This window comes from Monopterus albus, unplaced genomic scaffold, assembly GCF_001952655.1.
Source record: "Monopterus albus unplaced genomic scaffold, M_albus_1.0 scaffold178.1, whole genome shotgun sequence".
NCBI lineage: Eukaryota > Metazoa > Chordata > Actinopteri > Synbranchiformes > Synbranchidae > Monopterus > Monopterus albus.
This window is the reverse complement of record NW_018128058.1, coordinates 974839-990788: the sequence shown is the minus strand read 5'-3', so window position 1 is coordinate 990788 and position 15950 is coordinate 974839. Positions and strand designations below refer to the sequence as shown.

General features: G+C 39.4%; 2 protein-coding genes across 6 annotated transcripts in view; both read right to left on the bottom strand.

Moving 5' to 3' along the window:
* The window catches only part of tigarb (TP53 induced glycolysis regulatory phosphatase b), a 10400-nt gene extending 8794 nt beyond the window's left edge, over positions 1-1606 (bottom strand). The window contains exons 1-2 of one of the 3 annotated variants that reach the window (XM_020616804.1): positions 1500-1606; positions 1132-1169 (exon numbers count right to left, since the gene is read on the bottom strand). In XM_020616804.1, coding sequence (XP_020472460.1) covers positions 1132-1169; positions 1500-1531 — 70 coding nt within the window. In that variant the 5' untranslated portion in view covers positions 1532-1606. The remainder of the gene's footprint in view (positions 1-1131; positions 1170-1499) is intronic. The other 2 variants (XM_020616807.1, XM_020616806.1) reach the window with 2 other exon arrangements.
* Positions 1607-2327: 721 nt separating this feature from the next.
* LOC109969706 (G1/S-specific cyclin-D2-like) lies at positions 2328-14462 on the bottom strand. Of its 3 annotated transcripts, XR_002276296.1 has the most exons (6): positions 14037-14461; positions 12961-13176; positions 10700-10859; positions 8048-8196; positions 4799-5019; positions 2328-2750 (listed from the first exon to the last, which is right to left on the bottom strand). XR_002276296.1 is itself a non-coding variant. In XM_020616785.1 (5 exons), the coding sequence occupies exons 1-5, from the start codon at positions 14229-14231 to the stop codon at positions 4855-4857; spliced, it is 885 nt and encodes a 294-aa protein (XP_020472441.1). In that variant the 5' UTR covers positions 14232-14461; the 3' UTR covers positions 2328-4854. The 3 variants fall into 3 exon arrangements, 2 of the variants coding, with proteins under 2 accessions (XP_020472441.1, XP_020472442.1); XM_020616785.1 differs by having other exon boundaries at positions 2328-5019; XM_020616786.1 differs by lacking the exons at positions 2328-2750; positions 4799-5019 and adding an exon at positions 7159-7949 and having other exon boundaries at positions 14037-14462.
* Between the last annotated feature and the right edge of the window lie 1488 nt (positions 14463-15950).

Below are 15950 nucleotides of genomic sequence, written 5' to 3'. Positions count from 1 at the left end.
GCCTCCACTTGTTGAGGAGACTGAGGTCCTTTGGTGTGCGGGGGGCACTCCTTTGGACTTTTTATGATACTGTAGTGGCATCTGCTGTTTTTTACGTTGTTGTGGACTGGACGGGAGGTAGCACGGACAGGGACAGAAAGAGACTAAACAAGCTGGTCAAGAGAGCTGGGTCTGTCCTGGGCTGCCCCCTGGATTCCATCGAGGAGGTGGCGGACAGAAGGATGCTGGTAAAACTAACATCCATCATGCACGACCCCTCCCATCCCCTGCACCACACAGTAGAGGCTCTGAACAGTTCCTTTAGCACAAGACTGTTACATCCCCAGTAACATCCCCCAAGAAGGAGCGTTACCGTAGGTCGTTCCTCCCCACAGCAATCAGACTGTACAACACATCACTGCAGGGATAAGCTAGGTGAAAGTATGAGGGACCATGTAATAGTCAACTGAGGTGCAATACTCAAATCCTGGGTTAAAATGCATGGTTAATACAGACATATGTAAATTCTGTTCTTGATTATTCAAATACTTGATTCTGTCTATTTTTGAGTACTTGGAATTTATTTATCAGGATGTGTGTGTGGTGCTTGTTCTCGTGGTGTTATGCTGTCTGTTCTCTATTGCTGCTTAAGGTACTGAAATTTTTTATATCAAGATATGTGTGTGGTGTTTGTTTCTCATGGTGTTATATTGTTTGTTCTCCATTGCTGCTGAAACACTGAAATTTCCCCATTGAGGGATGAATAAAGTACCTACCTACCATGTTTCTCATTGGTGTCTATTTGTGGTTGTTTTACATGTCTTTGTGGTTGTTTTGTGTATTTTTGAGTCAATTTGTGTTTGGCTGTCTTTCCAAAAAGAAATGTTAACAGTCGCTCAATGGTCCCTGGGGCCTGGACCTGTGCCTGTTAAGTTAGGCCCATTCAGCAATCCATCCATGAGTACAATGCAGAGATAATTCAATTTGTTACGTTCCACCACTGTGTAACACGTGCTTCAAATTAGTGTAAGAATACTTTTAACACTATACCATCCCCATTTTAAGCCGTGCAGGGCTGTGTAGTTGAAATCAAGTGGGAGGAGGGAAAAGCGAGTTACAGCTTTAACTTAATATTTTATTAAGTCAACGTACCTTGCAGTAGCTTTTCTCTGTTGTACTGTGTTTCCCCACTGTGTGAAAGGACAGCAGTGTCATCGATCATATCAATCTATTTTTACAAGTGACAGCCTAGTAACTCTGTTCATAGATATAACCTACAGCTGGCTAAGAACACTGAAACACGATATACATATTTAAGTTGACGTTACTTAGGCCAACTTAATTGCTTCTGTTCACTGTTAACGTTCAGCTAAACATTCAATCGCAAAGCTTCATCTCGAAGGAAAGACAGCTTCTGTAGTATATATATATATATATATATATATAAACAGTATCAAATCACTGCTGTTAAATGCTATAAAACTATAATGGAAAACTTAGGCAAGTAAATAACCACTTACTGTCGTATGAATGTCAAACTAAACGTGAGCATGTTCACCTGTAGGGCTCTGGCTACTTCCTTGTTAGGTCATCCGCAATCGTGACGTTTTCTCGTACGTCAGGACGCAAATCAAATTGAATTGCAGCGCGACGAAAAAATTAATGTAAGAATTAACCTAAATCAGTTAACGTTTTTAATGTTTTCATTTTATGTTTATTCTATAAAAAGTAAAGAAAATCTTTAATAGCCTATCTGAATTCTTGTTGCTGCTGTAATAGCTCAAACACAATGCTATTAGTATCAAATTGTTATATATTGTGATTTTTTTTACATGAGATTTAAATCCCCTATAACTGTATATACTGTATAAGAGCAAACATTTACATTCATTTGAAGATAGTATAGCTATTGAAAAAAGTTATTAAAAAGTTTTAAATAGGATTAACTATGTTCAACAGTCCTACTGATGTTCAATTATATCTGCATCATGCATCAAGTCCTAATAAAATGTTTGTTAGTAAAATCATGAAACTATCATTTAAAATACACAAGATACTATTGCATTGCTGCCCTTGACTTTGTTTTGCTCATTTTAAGTTAACAAAAATAATTTATATTCATATATATTTGTTTATATTTCTGTATCTAATATCAAAACTCTTGGCTTTCAGTTGCAGGCCTGGATAGTAATTTATATATATTTGGAAAACTTGTTTTATCACTTGCCAATGTTTTCAGTGGTTTAGTCATCCTCTTGTGCCAGCAAAAATGTAAAATCTCACTATATTAAAGGTGCATTGAAACAAATAATTCTGCAAAGAGCCAGACAAAAGACAAACCAACCACATGTTTTTGGCAATTTATTGAGAAGAAATTATTGAGGTACACTGGGTGGTTGTACATAGGGATAGGTGAAGACGGGTTTGGAAAAATAACCACACTGAACAGTGATAAAACATTCTTGTGGCTTAAACTTCAACAATGATTGAACTGATTAAAACATGCCATTGAAAGTCCAACTAGGGGAAAAAAACCTCTTTTTCCTGTATGTGTATAACATACAGTATAAATTGATTTGCACCAGATATATTAAATTAACTATTTTGGTACATGCACTTTTAAGTGCTCAGTGAAATCTGATAATAGATGAAGCACCACACTTCCTCTCATCCAGACAGAAAGGAAAACCCGTTCAATGAAAATAATGTGTGATGCGAAGTGTGATGAGGTAATGATGAGATGGGCTCTTGCACTGTGGGTCCAAATTAACCTGAGGTAACAAAGGAAGGATATGAGAGCATATAAAGATACAAATAAAACAATAAAGGAATAAAACATGCTAATCAAAAAGATTGGCAAACACAAGTACTTCCAGTCCCGCAGCAGCGCACGTTCCCTCTAGTACACATAACATACAACAAAAGCAAAGATGACCATATACAAAATTTCATAATATAGCAGCACACATGTGAATCACAATAAACTAGACAAGAAAAGCTTCATAGCAGCAAGACAATTTTTTGGATAATCTATTTTTTGCACTTTGGAATTACAACCTACAAATTATAAACAAACACTATAAAAGCATGACAATTTTTAAAGCAACTACTTCTGTTCTAAAATTTAATGACGATATGTATTATTTCTGTTCATGGGGAAATGGTTTATATACAGTCGCACCATGAAAACCTACCCATGTCTATAATACAGAGAACACAAAACTAGTAATTTAATAACTAAAGCAGTTTAGACCAAAAAAAAAAAAAAAAAAGAGCAAAACATTGAAAGAAGAATGTTTAGGCCACTATATTTAAGTCTTTGGTAAAAACTATGGAATGTTTTGACTATGACTGAACAAAAATTCAAGTAAATAAATGCACTAGCTAAAACAGAAAATCAAAGTCTACATGTGACTTGGCAGTCATCCTATGTCTACTACTCATCAGTTGGGGCATAGCTTTCAAGACAACATCTGTCACCCCATGGGAATCCAGCCCAGAAGAAAAGTTAAATAACTTAAAGGAAAACTACAAAATGACCCTAACAACCTACCAAACTCTCCTCAACCACCACCCCCTTACCAATCTTAAGGAGTGTTTTTAAAAGTGCATCAAGTTGCCCTCTCCAAAAGGTCAAACGGTAAAAATGATAAAAGAAACTCCAGCACAGCCAAAATGATCCCCCAGATATCACCAGGGATTTCTCATCTTGTGTGTAACTCAAGAATCATGCAACTGCGGAAACATAACAAACTGTAGTTTAATGCAACTTCCTTGCAGTTTAACTATCATTCATCAATCCAAACCTCTAACATTTTTACATACTTTCCACATGCCTTGCTTTTCCAAAAACCTCTCAAGAAAACTTTCAATCTTAATTAGCTTCCACTGAAACCTGTAAAAACATACTAAATCTCCTTTTGTTTTTTACCAACATGACATCAGCACTACCTGACTGAGGCTAACCCCCCCACCCCCACCCAACTAACTGCTAAACACTTAACTGCTCTCTAACATGTAGGAGCTACACCAAAAACAGAACAACGATGATGCAGCTTTGCTAAATTCAAATGCATAGAGTCCTGTTAACATACTACAATGACGTACGGATTTGGCAGCAAAATCAAGACCTTAATAACTGACCTTGCCCTCTCTTTTAATTTCTCAAGACAATAGCCACTGCTCCAGTTCTCAACCACCTCATGTCCTTCCTCTGTGAGTAGGTCCAGCCCACTCCTGGCCAGCACTGTTCAGCATAAATAGTAAGCGGTACTTCAGGCACACACAGTAATATAGACAGAGAGAGCTACAGTAATGCTCCTCTAGCTGGATATAGCCTGGGTATAAATGCCTTGTAACATACTATACTATCAGCTTTTCAATCACTACTATATGGAGTCTCAGATTAAGAAAACCCAAGTAAAGCTGTGAATCATTAACAGGTTGCTTAAGATAAGAGTAACATAACTAAATGCTAAAATACATTTATCTTATTTATTTTGCTATGCTGTATCAAAAGAATTCTGTATATTTCATATAATTATGCTTTTAGTTTTCAAGTATGGAAATATATTTAGGATTCCACTGTGGGAAACCTATCAAGTTTTCAAGAATTGCTTTGTTTTTTTTAATAGTTTAATAAATTACCTGTGGCCCGTACAGTGAAGTACACCCAAGTGGGTAGGAATGGAGCAATTAAAAAAAAAAAAAAAACTAGAAAATTCTTATTTTTTTTACAAGTTCAGAGCGCATCCTACACCACTTATGCAGTGACCTGACATACTGTAAAAACTGGCAGTTCATGCCAGCCCTCACTCACTCCTGTTTGTTCATTTGGGGACAGAATGGTGTGTTGAGTCACATGGCGATGGGCGCTCATAAGTTGACATCGCGTACATCTGTGGGGGTGCTGGACTGGTCTTGCTGCTCCCTCACTTTGTTTCCCGCTCTGACCCGGGTCTCTTTCTGGTACTGCTGACCCTGCTGCAAGCTAGTGGCCAGCACACGCTCTATTTGCTCCTGACATGCCCTCAAACAGTCCTGGAACAAAAAGGGAAAGGTGTTGTTACTTACAATACACTTCTGTTGGTGCTTAAATGCTGTTAAGACGAGTTAATCATTGAAAATCCACTAAACAATCCTCTAGAGAATTTTTTTGCCGACTTTGTATGTACAATTTTTGTCTTTGTTTAGCACCTTTTAAACTGTCCTTACCACACGTACATGGTATCATTTTGTCCAAGACAAACTCCTCCTTAGTTTAGAGCTGACAGGAACCCGTAATCCCAAAACAAAACATAAGCTTATACAATTTCGCAATTCTTTAGTAATAATAATTTTGAACAATTCAACGGCCATCCCTGGTAGGTTAGTGGTTAAAGGCGCAGCGCTCTCGCCACTGCGGCCCGGGTTCAAATCAGGGTTGCGTCAGGAAGGATATCCAGCATAAAACACGTGCCAAATGTCAACATGCGAGTTGTCAGTGTGACGATTCGCTGTGGTGACCCCTAAAAGCCGAAAGTGAATTTCTTTCTTATTGTAGAACAATTCAAGGTTGTAAAAAAAAGTTTCCCTAGTCATACACACAAATACAGCAAAAAAAATGCAAGAAATAAAATTATACTCCAGTTTATTTATATGTCAATTGGTTTTAATACAACCAGTTTTTATGCCATTTATATGGTTGTAAATCAATAATCAGGGAATTATGTCTTGATGTAGGTGGATCTGTTGCATTATGACCAGAACAATGGGTGCCAGCACAATCTAATACCACAATGCAGAGCAGCGAGGTACAGGAATCTTATGCATGAAGCATGATTAAAAATGCCAGGGAGGGAGATCTGTGGTCCATCAGTCAACAGATAAGCAGATCTGAAACTGTGGACTCCTTCCTCCTCCTCCCCCTTGGCCTTGCAACATGGTCAGTCCCATGTGAAGGTCTAAAGGAAACTTCTTTGACCTACTACACCCTGACCTCTGAGTCTGAGTGTAAACCAGAATACAGGACAGTGGGACCGGATGTTTTTGGACAACATCTCTTGTGAAAGGGGATCCATTCCGTGCCTCCCTTCCCTCTGTAGGTCTGTGTTGAAGATGTGGGAGGTCTGCCTCGCTGAGCTGGCTGCAGGACTCTTGAAGAAGCTCACAAAGAGGCCAGCATTCCTTTGAAACATGGATAATTGGAACCTGATGGGCTCTAGCCAGAGCACCTGGTGTGATGTCTGGGTCTTTGTCATGAGGGCAATGTAACCACAAGCTAAGAGGCAACTGTGCTGTTCCTGTGGCCTTTTTGGATTTCAAGGCTTCTGAACTGATACTGTGGCAGTCAAAACACACACTGTGCCCTACATATGCAGTACTCTTTTTAATTACTATGATTTAGAATTGTCAAAATAGATTATGGTGGCTTATGGTGAGTTTAAACAAGCCCCTTTTTGTAAATACAGTGGAATTTAATAGGGTTTGATAAACTGTAATGTATTTTTTGCTTCCATTCAAATGTCAAAATGTTCAACATTACACATTGATAAACTGCAAAAATTCTAATTATGATGGCATGGTCCAGTTTACAACTTATCTAATGCTCTGAAGTCAATGGAGGATCATTCACGTCCACTGTATTTACAACACAGCACATTTCAAAATACTCCATGTGAGGGAGCAAAATACTACTGCATACTGATAACTGTACATCATTGATATTTATAATTTATGCATTCTTAATAGTTTATTTAATAAAATAAAGTCTATGGAGGCCTATTCACTCCCACTCTATAACAGTAGCTGTACACAGTACAAAAGCCGTCAAGTTTTTAAAATACTAGAGTATTACAGTATTGCACACTGATTAAATCATGACATTTACAGTTTGAGATATATGCTATAATGCATTAGAGCCTAACTGGTAAAACACACTGGAAATGTTTTTGGAAGCATTTTCTATGCCCATGTCACGCCCGTGTCACGCTACAGATAGAATTCCATTATATCAAATTAGTCAATCCACACTAAATTCGTGAGACGCAGTTTTTTTACATTTCATATCTATTTTTTTCCCCTCTGCTGCATTTAGTGAAGTGTAATCTCCACAGTCTTTGTCATTTTGGTAAGTGTAAACCCCACAGTGAAAATTTTTAAAAAAAAAAAAAAAAAAAAAAAAATCACACAAATCCTGTTTTCTCTTTCTACTGGAATCTATTGTGACTGATCAGGCTGCCTGAGTTTCACTTTCACCCTCAGTAACCAGCCAGGGAAACTCAGTAAGTCCATAGGCTACATAAAAGTGCAATGTCTTCCTGATGATCTTGCAAGAACACTGTTTTTGTCCAGTACACTTTTCTTGATGGTCAGCCTGGAACAGACTCTTTGTTCCACCACTGCCCTGCTCACACACAGATAGCTGTTCTGACAACTTCAAACACACACAACGTGCCACTCGCATCTCACTTTCAGTGGTGATTGAATGGAATCATGCTTCAGTAGCTCTTACATCTCGGTCTCAGAGTGTTTTACAAGTAAAGCTCCAGTCCCTTCTACTATATCTATGACTGAGTCAATATATTAAAATGAATGACTTTCCATACAGTATATTTATGACATCTAAAAATGTCCAAAACTGTTGCATGAGGACATCCTGGTTAATTTTCTGTTTCTTCATTGACCTTTACTATAAAAGACACTCCTTCACTTCATTACAAGCATATTCCTCCACCAGGAGGGGTGCACAGCTAAAGAGAGAGTCATGCAAAAAAACTGCATGTGTCCTACCACAAAAATGTGGGCTTGGAGTTTCAAGAAGACATTCCCTATGCCGCTACTCTTTATAGCAGAAGTTTGGCTCCCCAGCCAAGACTCAAAAGCTTGCTCTGTCTCTCTCTCCATGAAAAGTAAATGGCTTCAATCTGCCACTACTGAAGTCACGTCCGTTGTTTACTAAAAGGCCTTTTACTCTGCTGTAGAATGAGATTCTGCAATGAATATTATTAACAATGCATTGTTGTTTAGGACCAAAAGGATTGGGTAATGACTTGTGGTGGGTAAGAGTCTCTTTTGATATGTTACTCACCATCTCTGTGTTGGTGATCTTGGCCAGCAGGTCTGTCAGGTTGTCTCGACTCAGCCTCTGGTCAGTGTGGTCCAGCTGCAGGCCACAGATAGCAGCTCCCATGCTGCCAGTGGCGATCATGGAAGGAGGGTTCATGGCAAGACGGTCATCTGTGGGGGAAAAGGAGTATTTGTGGGCAATTAGTGAAGGAGCAGCTTTGGATCATAGTATCACCCTGAAATCACGTTTGTAACCACCAAGAGCTGCAACACTTAAATCTGCCTAGAGGAAGTATGAAAGATAAATAAGGAGGTGCAAGGTGTGAATCATCCCCAATATGCATGCTCCATAGCTGAACCTGGCTTTCCCACAGTCTGAATTTCAATAGTTCTACAATGGAACCCGAGTGGTTTCCCTCATAGAACTGATTAGAAAAGCAGAGTAGGAAACCTTCCACTCGCTGAGACCTAGAACGACTACCCCTGATATCCACATGCACTTTAAGTTCTCTAAGGAGTTTCCTCATAAAATCTTTACATAAAGCCACTGATAGAAACTTGTGCAAAGAACTCAGAAGAGTCCCAGACACGGTTGATACCATCGCTATGAATGACATCATGTTTTAGGAAGGAAGTTACTCACCATGTGTACAGTAAATGGTTAACAGGTGACCGATCCATGTCAGTGAAGGTGAAATAAAATCGATGAGGGTAAGGAACAGCTAGATTGATAGACAGATATGGATCTAATGACCACATCTGTGGTTCATCATCGCTTCAATCTGCTTTTGACAAGTGTCCACATAGTGGAGATTTACCTAAGCTAGACTCACTGATATAAAAGGGTGGACAAAATCACCAATCACCTTCATGAAGAGAAGATTTACTGCAGGACTGTATTAGTTGTAGCTTGTTTGACCTAATCAACTGTCAACTGATTGGAGATCATCATTGTTATAGAACTGATTTATTGGTATATTGACTGGATTCTTAAAGGGAAACTCCACCTATTTTGCACTCCAAAGTCTATTTACAGGTGTTGGGGAGTAGTACTGCATATGTGAGGAAAGTCACTCCAGAGGGTGATGAATTAGCCCGATAAATGCAAGGTTGAGTCTGAAGACTACAAGTTTGACAATAAAAATAAAAAAAAACTCTAGATGCGGAGTCAGAAAGAAGTGATCATAGACCCCTGTAGCCCACTCCTCACTTGAGGGTTCAGGCTATATTAGTAGCTACTGGTATAATACACCCAAATCACCAACCAAACTGTCGAGAGTTAGGCCTCAAACACTCCTTAAATCTGCCAGTTAGGAGCTACTTCTAGTGTTAGCATGTTTTGTGAATATATCCCATGGTGGGTTTTCCAGAATGACAACACACATGCTTCTTCCAGTCTTAGCACATGGACATGACCAACACTAATCTCCAAAGGCAGGGAACTGGCACAAACAATTGTTCTAGTGTTATACAACTCCAACCCAACTCATATTCCTAGCCCTGTGCAGGCCAGTCATGGTGGCAGCCTGATAGCTTTAAACCCTGGAGAGCAGCCTGCTTCACTACACCCATCTTCTCCTCCAGGGGCCAGCTGTCTATAGGACGAGCTCCTCCATCATAGGAATAACATCTCAACTCCATATAAAACTCCAAACATTTACATTACTGCACAACCACAGCAGGCCTCTTTTTTCCACTGCAGCTGCTTTGTGCTTGGATATAACTAGCTGCTTATGGAAAGCAGAGGCAACCACTGAAACGCACCCTATATAAAATAAAAGTGCCAGTAAAACTGTGCTAAACAGGGCAAGAAACTCACTGAAGGAGCCTATAGTTCTAATAACTAACTCTAGTAAGCAACGGTTTATTGGCCAGATCTTAATACACTGACAATTGTGAGAAATTTCACTGCACTAAAGTGACCTCCTTTATTTTATTTCCTTCACTGAATCAGCTGAAAGGAGGCAGCAGATGAAAGTCAGTCTTGTAAGATACGAGTGCTGTATATTTTGCGTATTAGGTGATCCTGTAGTGGTGTTTCTATCCAGGATATGAACATAATAGGGGGATTCCTAGTTTAGGCAAAGGAATGCCATGAAAATTCACACAGAGAGAGAGGCCTAGGGGGAAATCTGGCTTTTGTGCTTCTCCAGAGTCTCTCAAGTTTATTTTGGATCTGAAGCCGGGATGGGAGAAGGAAGGAAGATCATTGGTTCACTGTGATGGCTTTTTAAACCTGGAAGCTTCCCTGTCAACAAACAATACAGGCAGCATCATGCAGCTGCACCTGGGTCATACGGCACAGTGTGTATGCTGGAGCAGAAGTTATAGCATGGCACAATCGCTATCATTAACTGCATACATGGCTAATCTAAACACAGCAATGACAGGACTTTTCTCAGGCACTTTGCAGAGAAATATGGAAATAACCATTCTAAGCAGCTTTCAGCACATGGTCTACTGTTGAGAAAACCCCTGCTACAGGCTGTGGAGAGAATATAAAGTGAACAGCAGCAGCCAGAGCAGTATGCTAAGAGAAGGAGGTCACAGATGACTCACGATGGGAGAATGTTTGTGTGTGTGGGAATATTCTTGTGAATGTGGGAATAACAAGGCAACAAAGTTAATGTGTGAGGGAGCAAACACATATGAAAAGAACATGCAGCTGTGTTACCTGTGGCACAGAGGGCGATGAATGTCAGTGTGTGTTTGCGGACCATCACCAGTTTGTCTTTTGGGAGGGGGAGCCTACGTATGATGTGCTCTATAAAATCATTCGGAATGACGGAGGCCATGTTCCACTTCAATTTCCCCAGAACGACCAGTTCCCAGTCCTAAAAGACAGAAGATGATCATAAAAAATATCAGTCTGTTCATATCGAGTTTTTTTGGCAAACTTTACTCAGAGGGGTAACTGATGTGGTCCCATACCCCCATGAACCATGAAAAAGATCACAGTCCATCCCTATTGCCAGAGGAAATGGCTCTGTATAAAGAGTAACATTTATTCACTTTATTGCTCCTCACTGTATCTTATTATCTGTGTGCCTTTCTCATTACTTGCATCCTTTGTGTTCATACTGCTGACATGTGACAAGCTTTGACCCGCTAAGAGGCCCTGCCAATGAGACAGCTAGCCCCTTCATTCCTGTCACAAGCCTCAAACAGCTACACTGAGTTTGCACTGCACAGGCAGCAGCACAGAGCTGACTCTTAGAACAGTCACTCTTAGCACCAGTATGAAAAGTGTGCATGATTTCATTTCCTGAATGTGTAGTCTTTAAGTCACTGTCTCACCCATGAGGAACTCTCTATGAGATGACTACATCTTCACATTGCTGAGATAGAATTTATGCTTATATTTCTTTACTTAGAGACACACACTCAGTTGCCAGTTTATAAGGTACCCCAAGCTAAAGCTAATGCAGTCTTAAACAGTGACTTTGATGGAGGTTAGAATGTTCAGATTTTGTTGAAATTGTTTAACAGAAGTGTTCTTACAGCTTTGGCAGCAGCAGTATGTGCTTGTGTTTCTATTAATTTGTCCATCCCATTTCTATCAGTGACAGTATAGGCTAAAGGACAAACACCTGTCTGCTGGCTATCACCTACACTGAGAGAATGAACTACACTTTTATTTTTTAAATGGTAATGAACAAAATGCAGATGAATTCAATTTCTCATTTCCTCCATGGAGATGTGTCACTGAAAAAGCAAAAGTAGTAAACATCATCACCAAACACTTATTCATCACCAGAAATGTCTGCCAGCCATAATTCACATTTACATGTGTTTCCTGTACACAACCTGCCAGACACATGCTTGCTTTTAACCCATTTTATCTCCTGTGAAGATTGTTGACTTTGAGATGAGTAGAACTGAGGTTTGCTGTTGCTGCGCTCACTTCCTGGACAGCTGTCCTGAGACACACAGCCCCCCTCCACTCCCTTAAATTTCTCTCTTCCAGCTGGAGCAGCAGTAGCACAGGGTTCATTACAAGGAAAAGCTGTGACATCTTTAACTGGCTCTCACTGCTTTCTCTGTGCATCCTGTGAGGATATCCAGGAATCTGAAGTTTTACACAACAACATGGCGCACCAAATGAGGCAGATATCACTTCCTTCAACACAGGAGGATGTATATTAGGTGGAGCTGCTTGAAAGAAATAAGAAGCAGGTCTAACCCTTAAACTGCCCTAACGTCTAGAGCTGAAATACTTCTATTCACTAGTAGATTGCTATAATAAATATCATTACCTTTTTAGGGCTGCAAATAACTATTTTCTCAATTCATTACTTTGTCTACAAAATGTTAAAATAGTAAAAAAAAAAAAGTTTTATAAGGTGTTCCGTTTATTATTACTTAAGACAAAGATAACCAGCCTGAAAGCAAAGAAGTGTTGTCGGTTTTGCTTGAAAAATTAATCCAAAAATCAATCTACTATTCAGTTCTATTTTTCTCTGTCTTATCTATGTGATAGTGATCATAATATCTCAGAATCTTGGAAAGCAAAATGCTGATGTGGACTGCCAAATATGGTAGAAAGCGTCATAATAAGTGTGCATGTGGAAACAACACCTCAAATATAATAAGTCAAACAATGTGATTAAAGTTCATTTACTAATCTATATGTTGACCAATAAGAATAAGAATTTTGGCATTTATTTAAAAAGTCTTTTCTATCTAACTGAAAGAAACCAAGTCCATGTACTACTGCATAACTGCCACTAGATGGCATCGCATGCCTCTTCAGTCCACATGGATCCAAAGAAAGGATGTGGCTCTATTGTGCACAGCTACACTTATAAAGAAAATGGGATACTTCCTGTGAAACCAGTTCAGCTATTAGCATTATAAAGTCGTCCCAAAATGGGATTATTCACTCTTATGCTGCCATCAATGAATGAATGGTGCTTTTGAAATCCCAGTTCTTACCAGCAGTTCCCGTGGTGTGATGGAGTTGTCTGTGTACATGCAAAGTTTTTCTGCAGACAGTGGCCTGCAATCTTTTAACTTGGAGGCCAGAAACATGCACACTGCTCCCAGAAGCTGCAAATAGCTCTTTTTTGTGGGCATGACAGCTAAAAATCTGTCTAAATAATTAATGGCTAAAGGGAAGACATCTTCATTACTCTTCTCCTCTTCACACACCTAAAAAGAGATGTAAATATAACAGAAAAACACAGGTTAGCATAGGTTATAATTCAAAGGAGAACACTAAATTGTTTATATGCTTTTAAGCAGATAAAGATGAGGGTGGGTTTCCTTGTAGGGCTGTATTTTTCCATTCTAGGGTTTCCTTTACGTAAAAGAATAACTCACTAACTCTCACAACACTTTACTCTGTCATAAGCTGCAAATTCAGGGCAAGGCAAGAACAAATTAGTTCAATAGGAAGTTTGTTCAGCGAAATCTCCTCGCCATTCAACTCCTCTTCCTTGTTTGGGCTTGTCGCCCTTTAAAAATTAATAAAAATTAAAATAAATCATCTAGAAGCTATACAAAGAGTGCAAAATGTTGAAATGTTGTGGTAAAATAGTTTCCGACGGTTTCAAAAGAGAAGAGTTCGCTAATATGAAGTGGGTTTTATTTTTAAAACTAAACGTGGTTTTGCATTCAATCGCATGCCTTGCCTTTGGGTTGAGCCACTCTAAGAATTGATAAGAATATGTAAATTAAGATGAAGTTACCCCCCTTGCTACAACGAGCTAATTAGCAAAAAAACAACCAAACTTTATGTCTGTTAAACGGTGTAAATACCTAGCTAGGTCACGTCTTTGAAGCTGAACTTTTTCGTGGTGGAATTTCCGTCTCTCCCACGCCTTTGGTGAGTCATTCTCATTCAATTGTCAAATATGCTAACATCCATGACTGGTGCATGGACTTAAAAAAAAAAAAAAAAAACTAATGTATGCACATACATTTGCTCATATATGTACGCCAACACAGAGAAAACTGTCATTAACTAAAGGGAATAGGTTAGCATATCAATGCATAAAATGCCTACAAACCTCGTGCATCCAGCCTGCAACCATTCGTCTCATATAAGGGTGAATATCCTTTTGGACCCGCTGGAAATACGAGCACTGAGGCAAGAACCTGTCCTCAGTTGTTAATAAACTTTGCAATACTCTGTCATCATAGAGGATGTTTGGGTCAGGTTGAGCTTTCACGGGTATGTCCGACTCCAGGCAATAAAGCTCCATGACCTCTTCCCCACACTTTTAATTTAGACTAAACAATAATAATAAAATATATATTGTCACAATACTGTTGACAGCGGACAGGAGGAAGAGAAGCGCCCTGAACGAAACATGAGGCTGAAACTGCTGGGCTCCTGAGCTCCTTGGCTCCTGGGATCCTGCCTTTCGGTTTGCTGCTTCTTCCTGCGCTGTTCGATGTCAAAGTGGTCTCAAAGAGAAACGGAACATCCGCTATGACCTTCAAAATAAAAGCCCGCTAAGAACAACCCCTTTCCCTTGTAACATCTACACTTCTAGGAACTGTTTGCCTGGCTTCCGGTCTGTTATTAAGGCTTGTATCTGCTTCCGTTTAACATCTCCATCTCTTACAACAGACACGCTAACCACGACGTAAGACTACTCCACAGCGCATTTTGGACTACAAACCACTTTTGTCATTAATGTGGTATAATAACAACAAAGGACATAGTAATTAGCCTTGTATATGTTATGTATTTGCTTAAATTGGCACATTTTTTTTGCAAAATGGATATAATGATTGAGCCTATTATCATTATATAAATATAAAATCAGAATCAGCTTTATTGGCCAGGTGTGTCGTACACACCCGGAATTTGACTCTGGTACATCAGCTCTCAATGTGTATGTACATATCCCCATGCAAGGGGCAAGTAAACAGTAAACCAGCATAAGGCTGTGTAATATAACAAAATAAGCAGTATTAATAAGCAACAAACAATGCAAAATAAGCAGTATAAACAGTAAACAATGCAGGAACCCCAACAAGGAATGCTCATTTGTGAAATGGGATAAGTAGGAATAAAGATAGAGTACTTAAAACTAGAGACCTGTAGGAGTCTGTATAATCTGTACAATGTATATATACACAGGTATTGCACTGAGGGTTATTGTCCAATCGTACTGTCGTGGGTCAAGTGTTCATCAGAGCGACAGCCCGGAGGAAGAAACTGTCTCTGTGCCTGGTTGTCTTAGTGCACAGTGACCTGTAACGCCATCCAGGGGGGAGGAGTTCAAACAGATAGTGTCCAGGGTGTGAGGGGTCAGCAGTGATCCTCTCTGCCCTCCCTTTGACCTGTGAGGTGTACAGGTCCTCCATGGAGGGCAGGCTCACACCAATGACCTTTTCTACAGTCCTGACTGTCCGCTGAAGTCTGTACTTGTCCTGTTTGGTTGCTGAGCCAAACCAGACAGTGATGGAGGTGCAGAGAACAGACTCAATGATTCCTCTGTAGAACTGTATCAGCAGCTCCTGGGGCAGGTCGAACTTCCTGAGCTGGCACAGGAAGTACATCCTCTGCTGTTCCTTCTTGGTGATGGTCCTGATGTTGGACGTCCACTTCAGGTCCTGGGAGATAGTGGAGCCCAGAAACTTGTAGGACTTCACTGCTGATACAGTGCTAAAACTAAATTAATATTAAAACTAATATGTTAACCATAATTTAATTTGTTGTACTCATTTCTAAGCATGTTTTCTTGTAATGATTTAGTATTTACTGTTACTTAACTATCACAAATTAAAACATAAATCATAAAAAAGGAGGATATCTCACCAACAAAGATAATAAAAGTGAAAAGTAAAAGTAGCAAAATTAGATTAGATTCAAACAATGAAGAACAAAAACTGAATTATGAGAACGTTATGTAATTAAGCTATGAAAAAATTGCATAACAGAAACTATTATGGGGAACTCATTTACAATT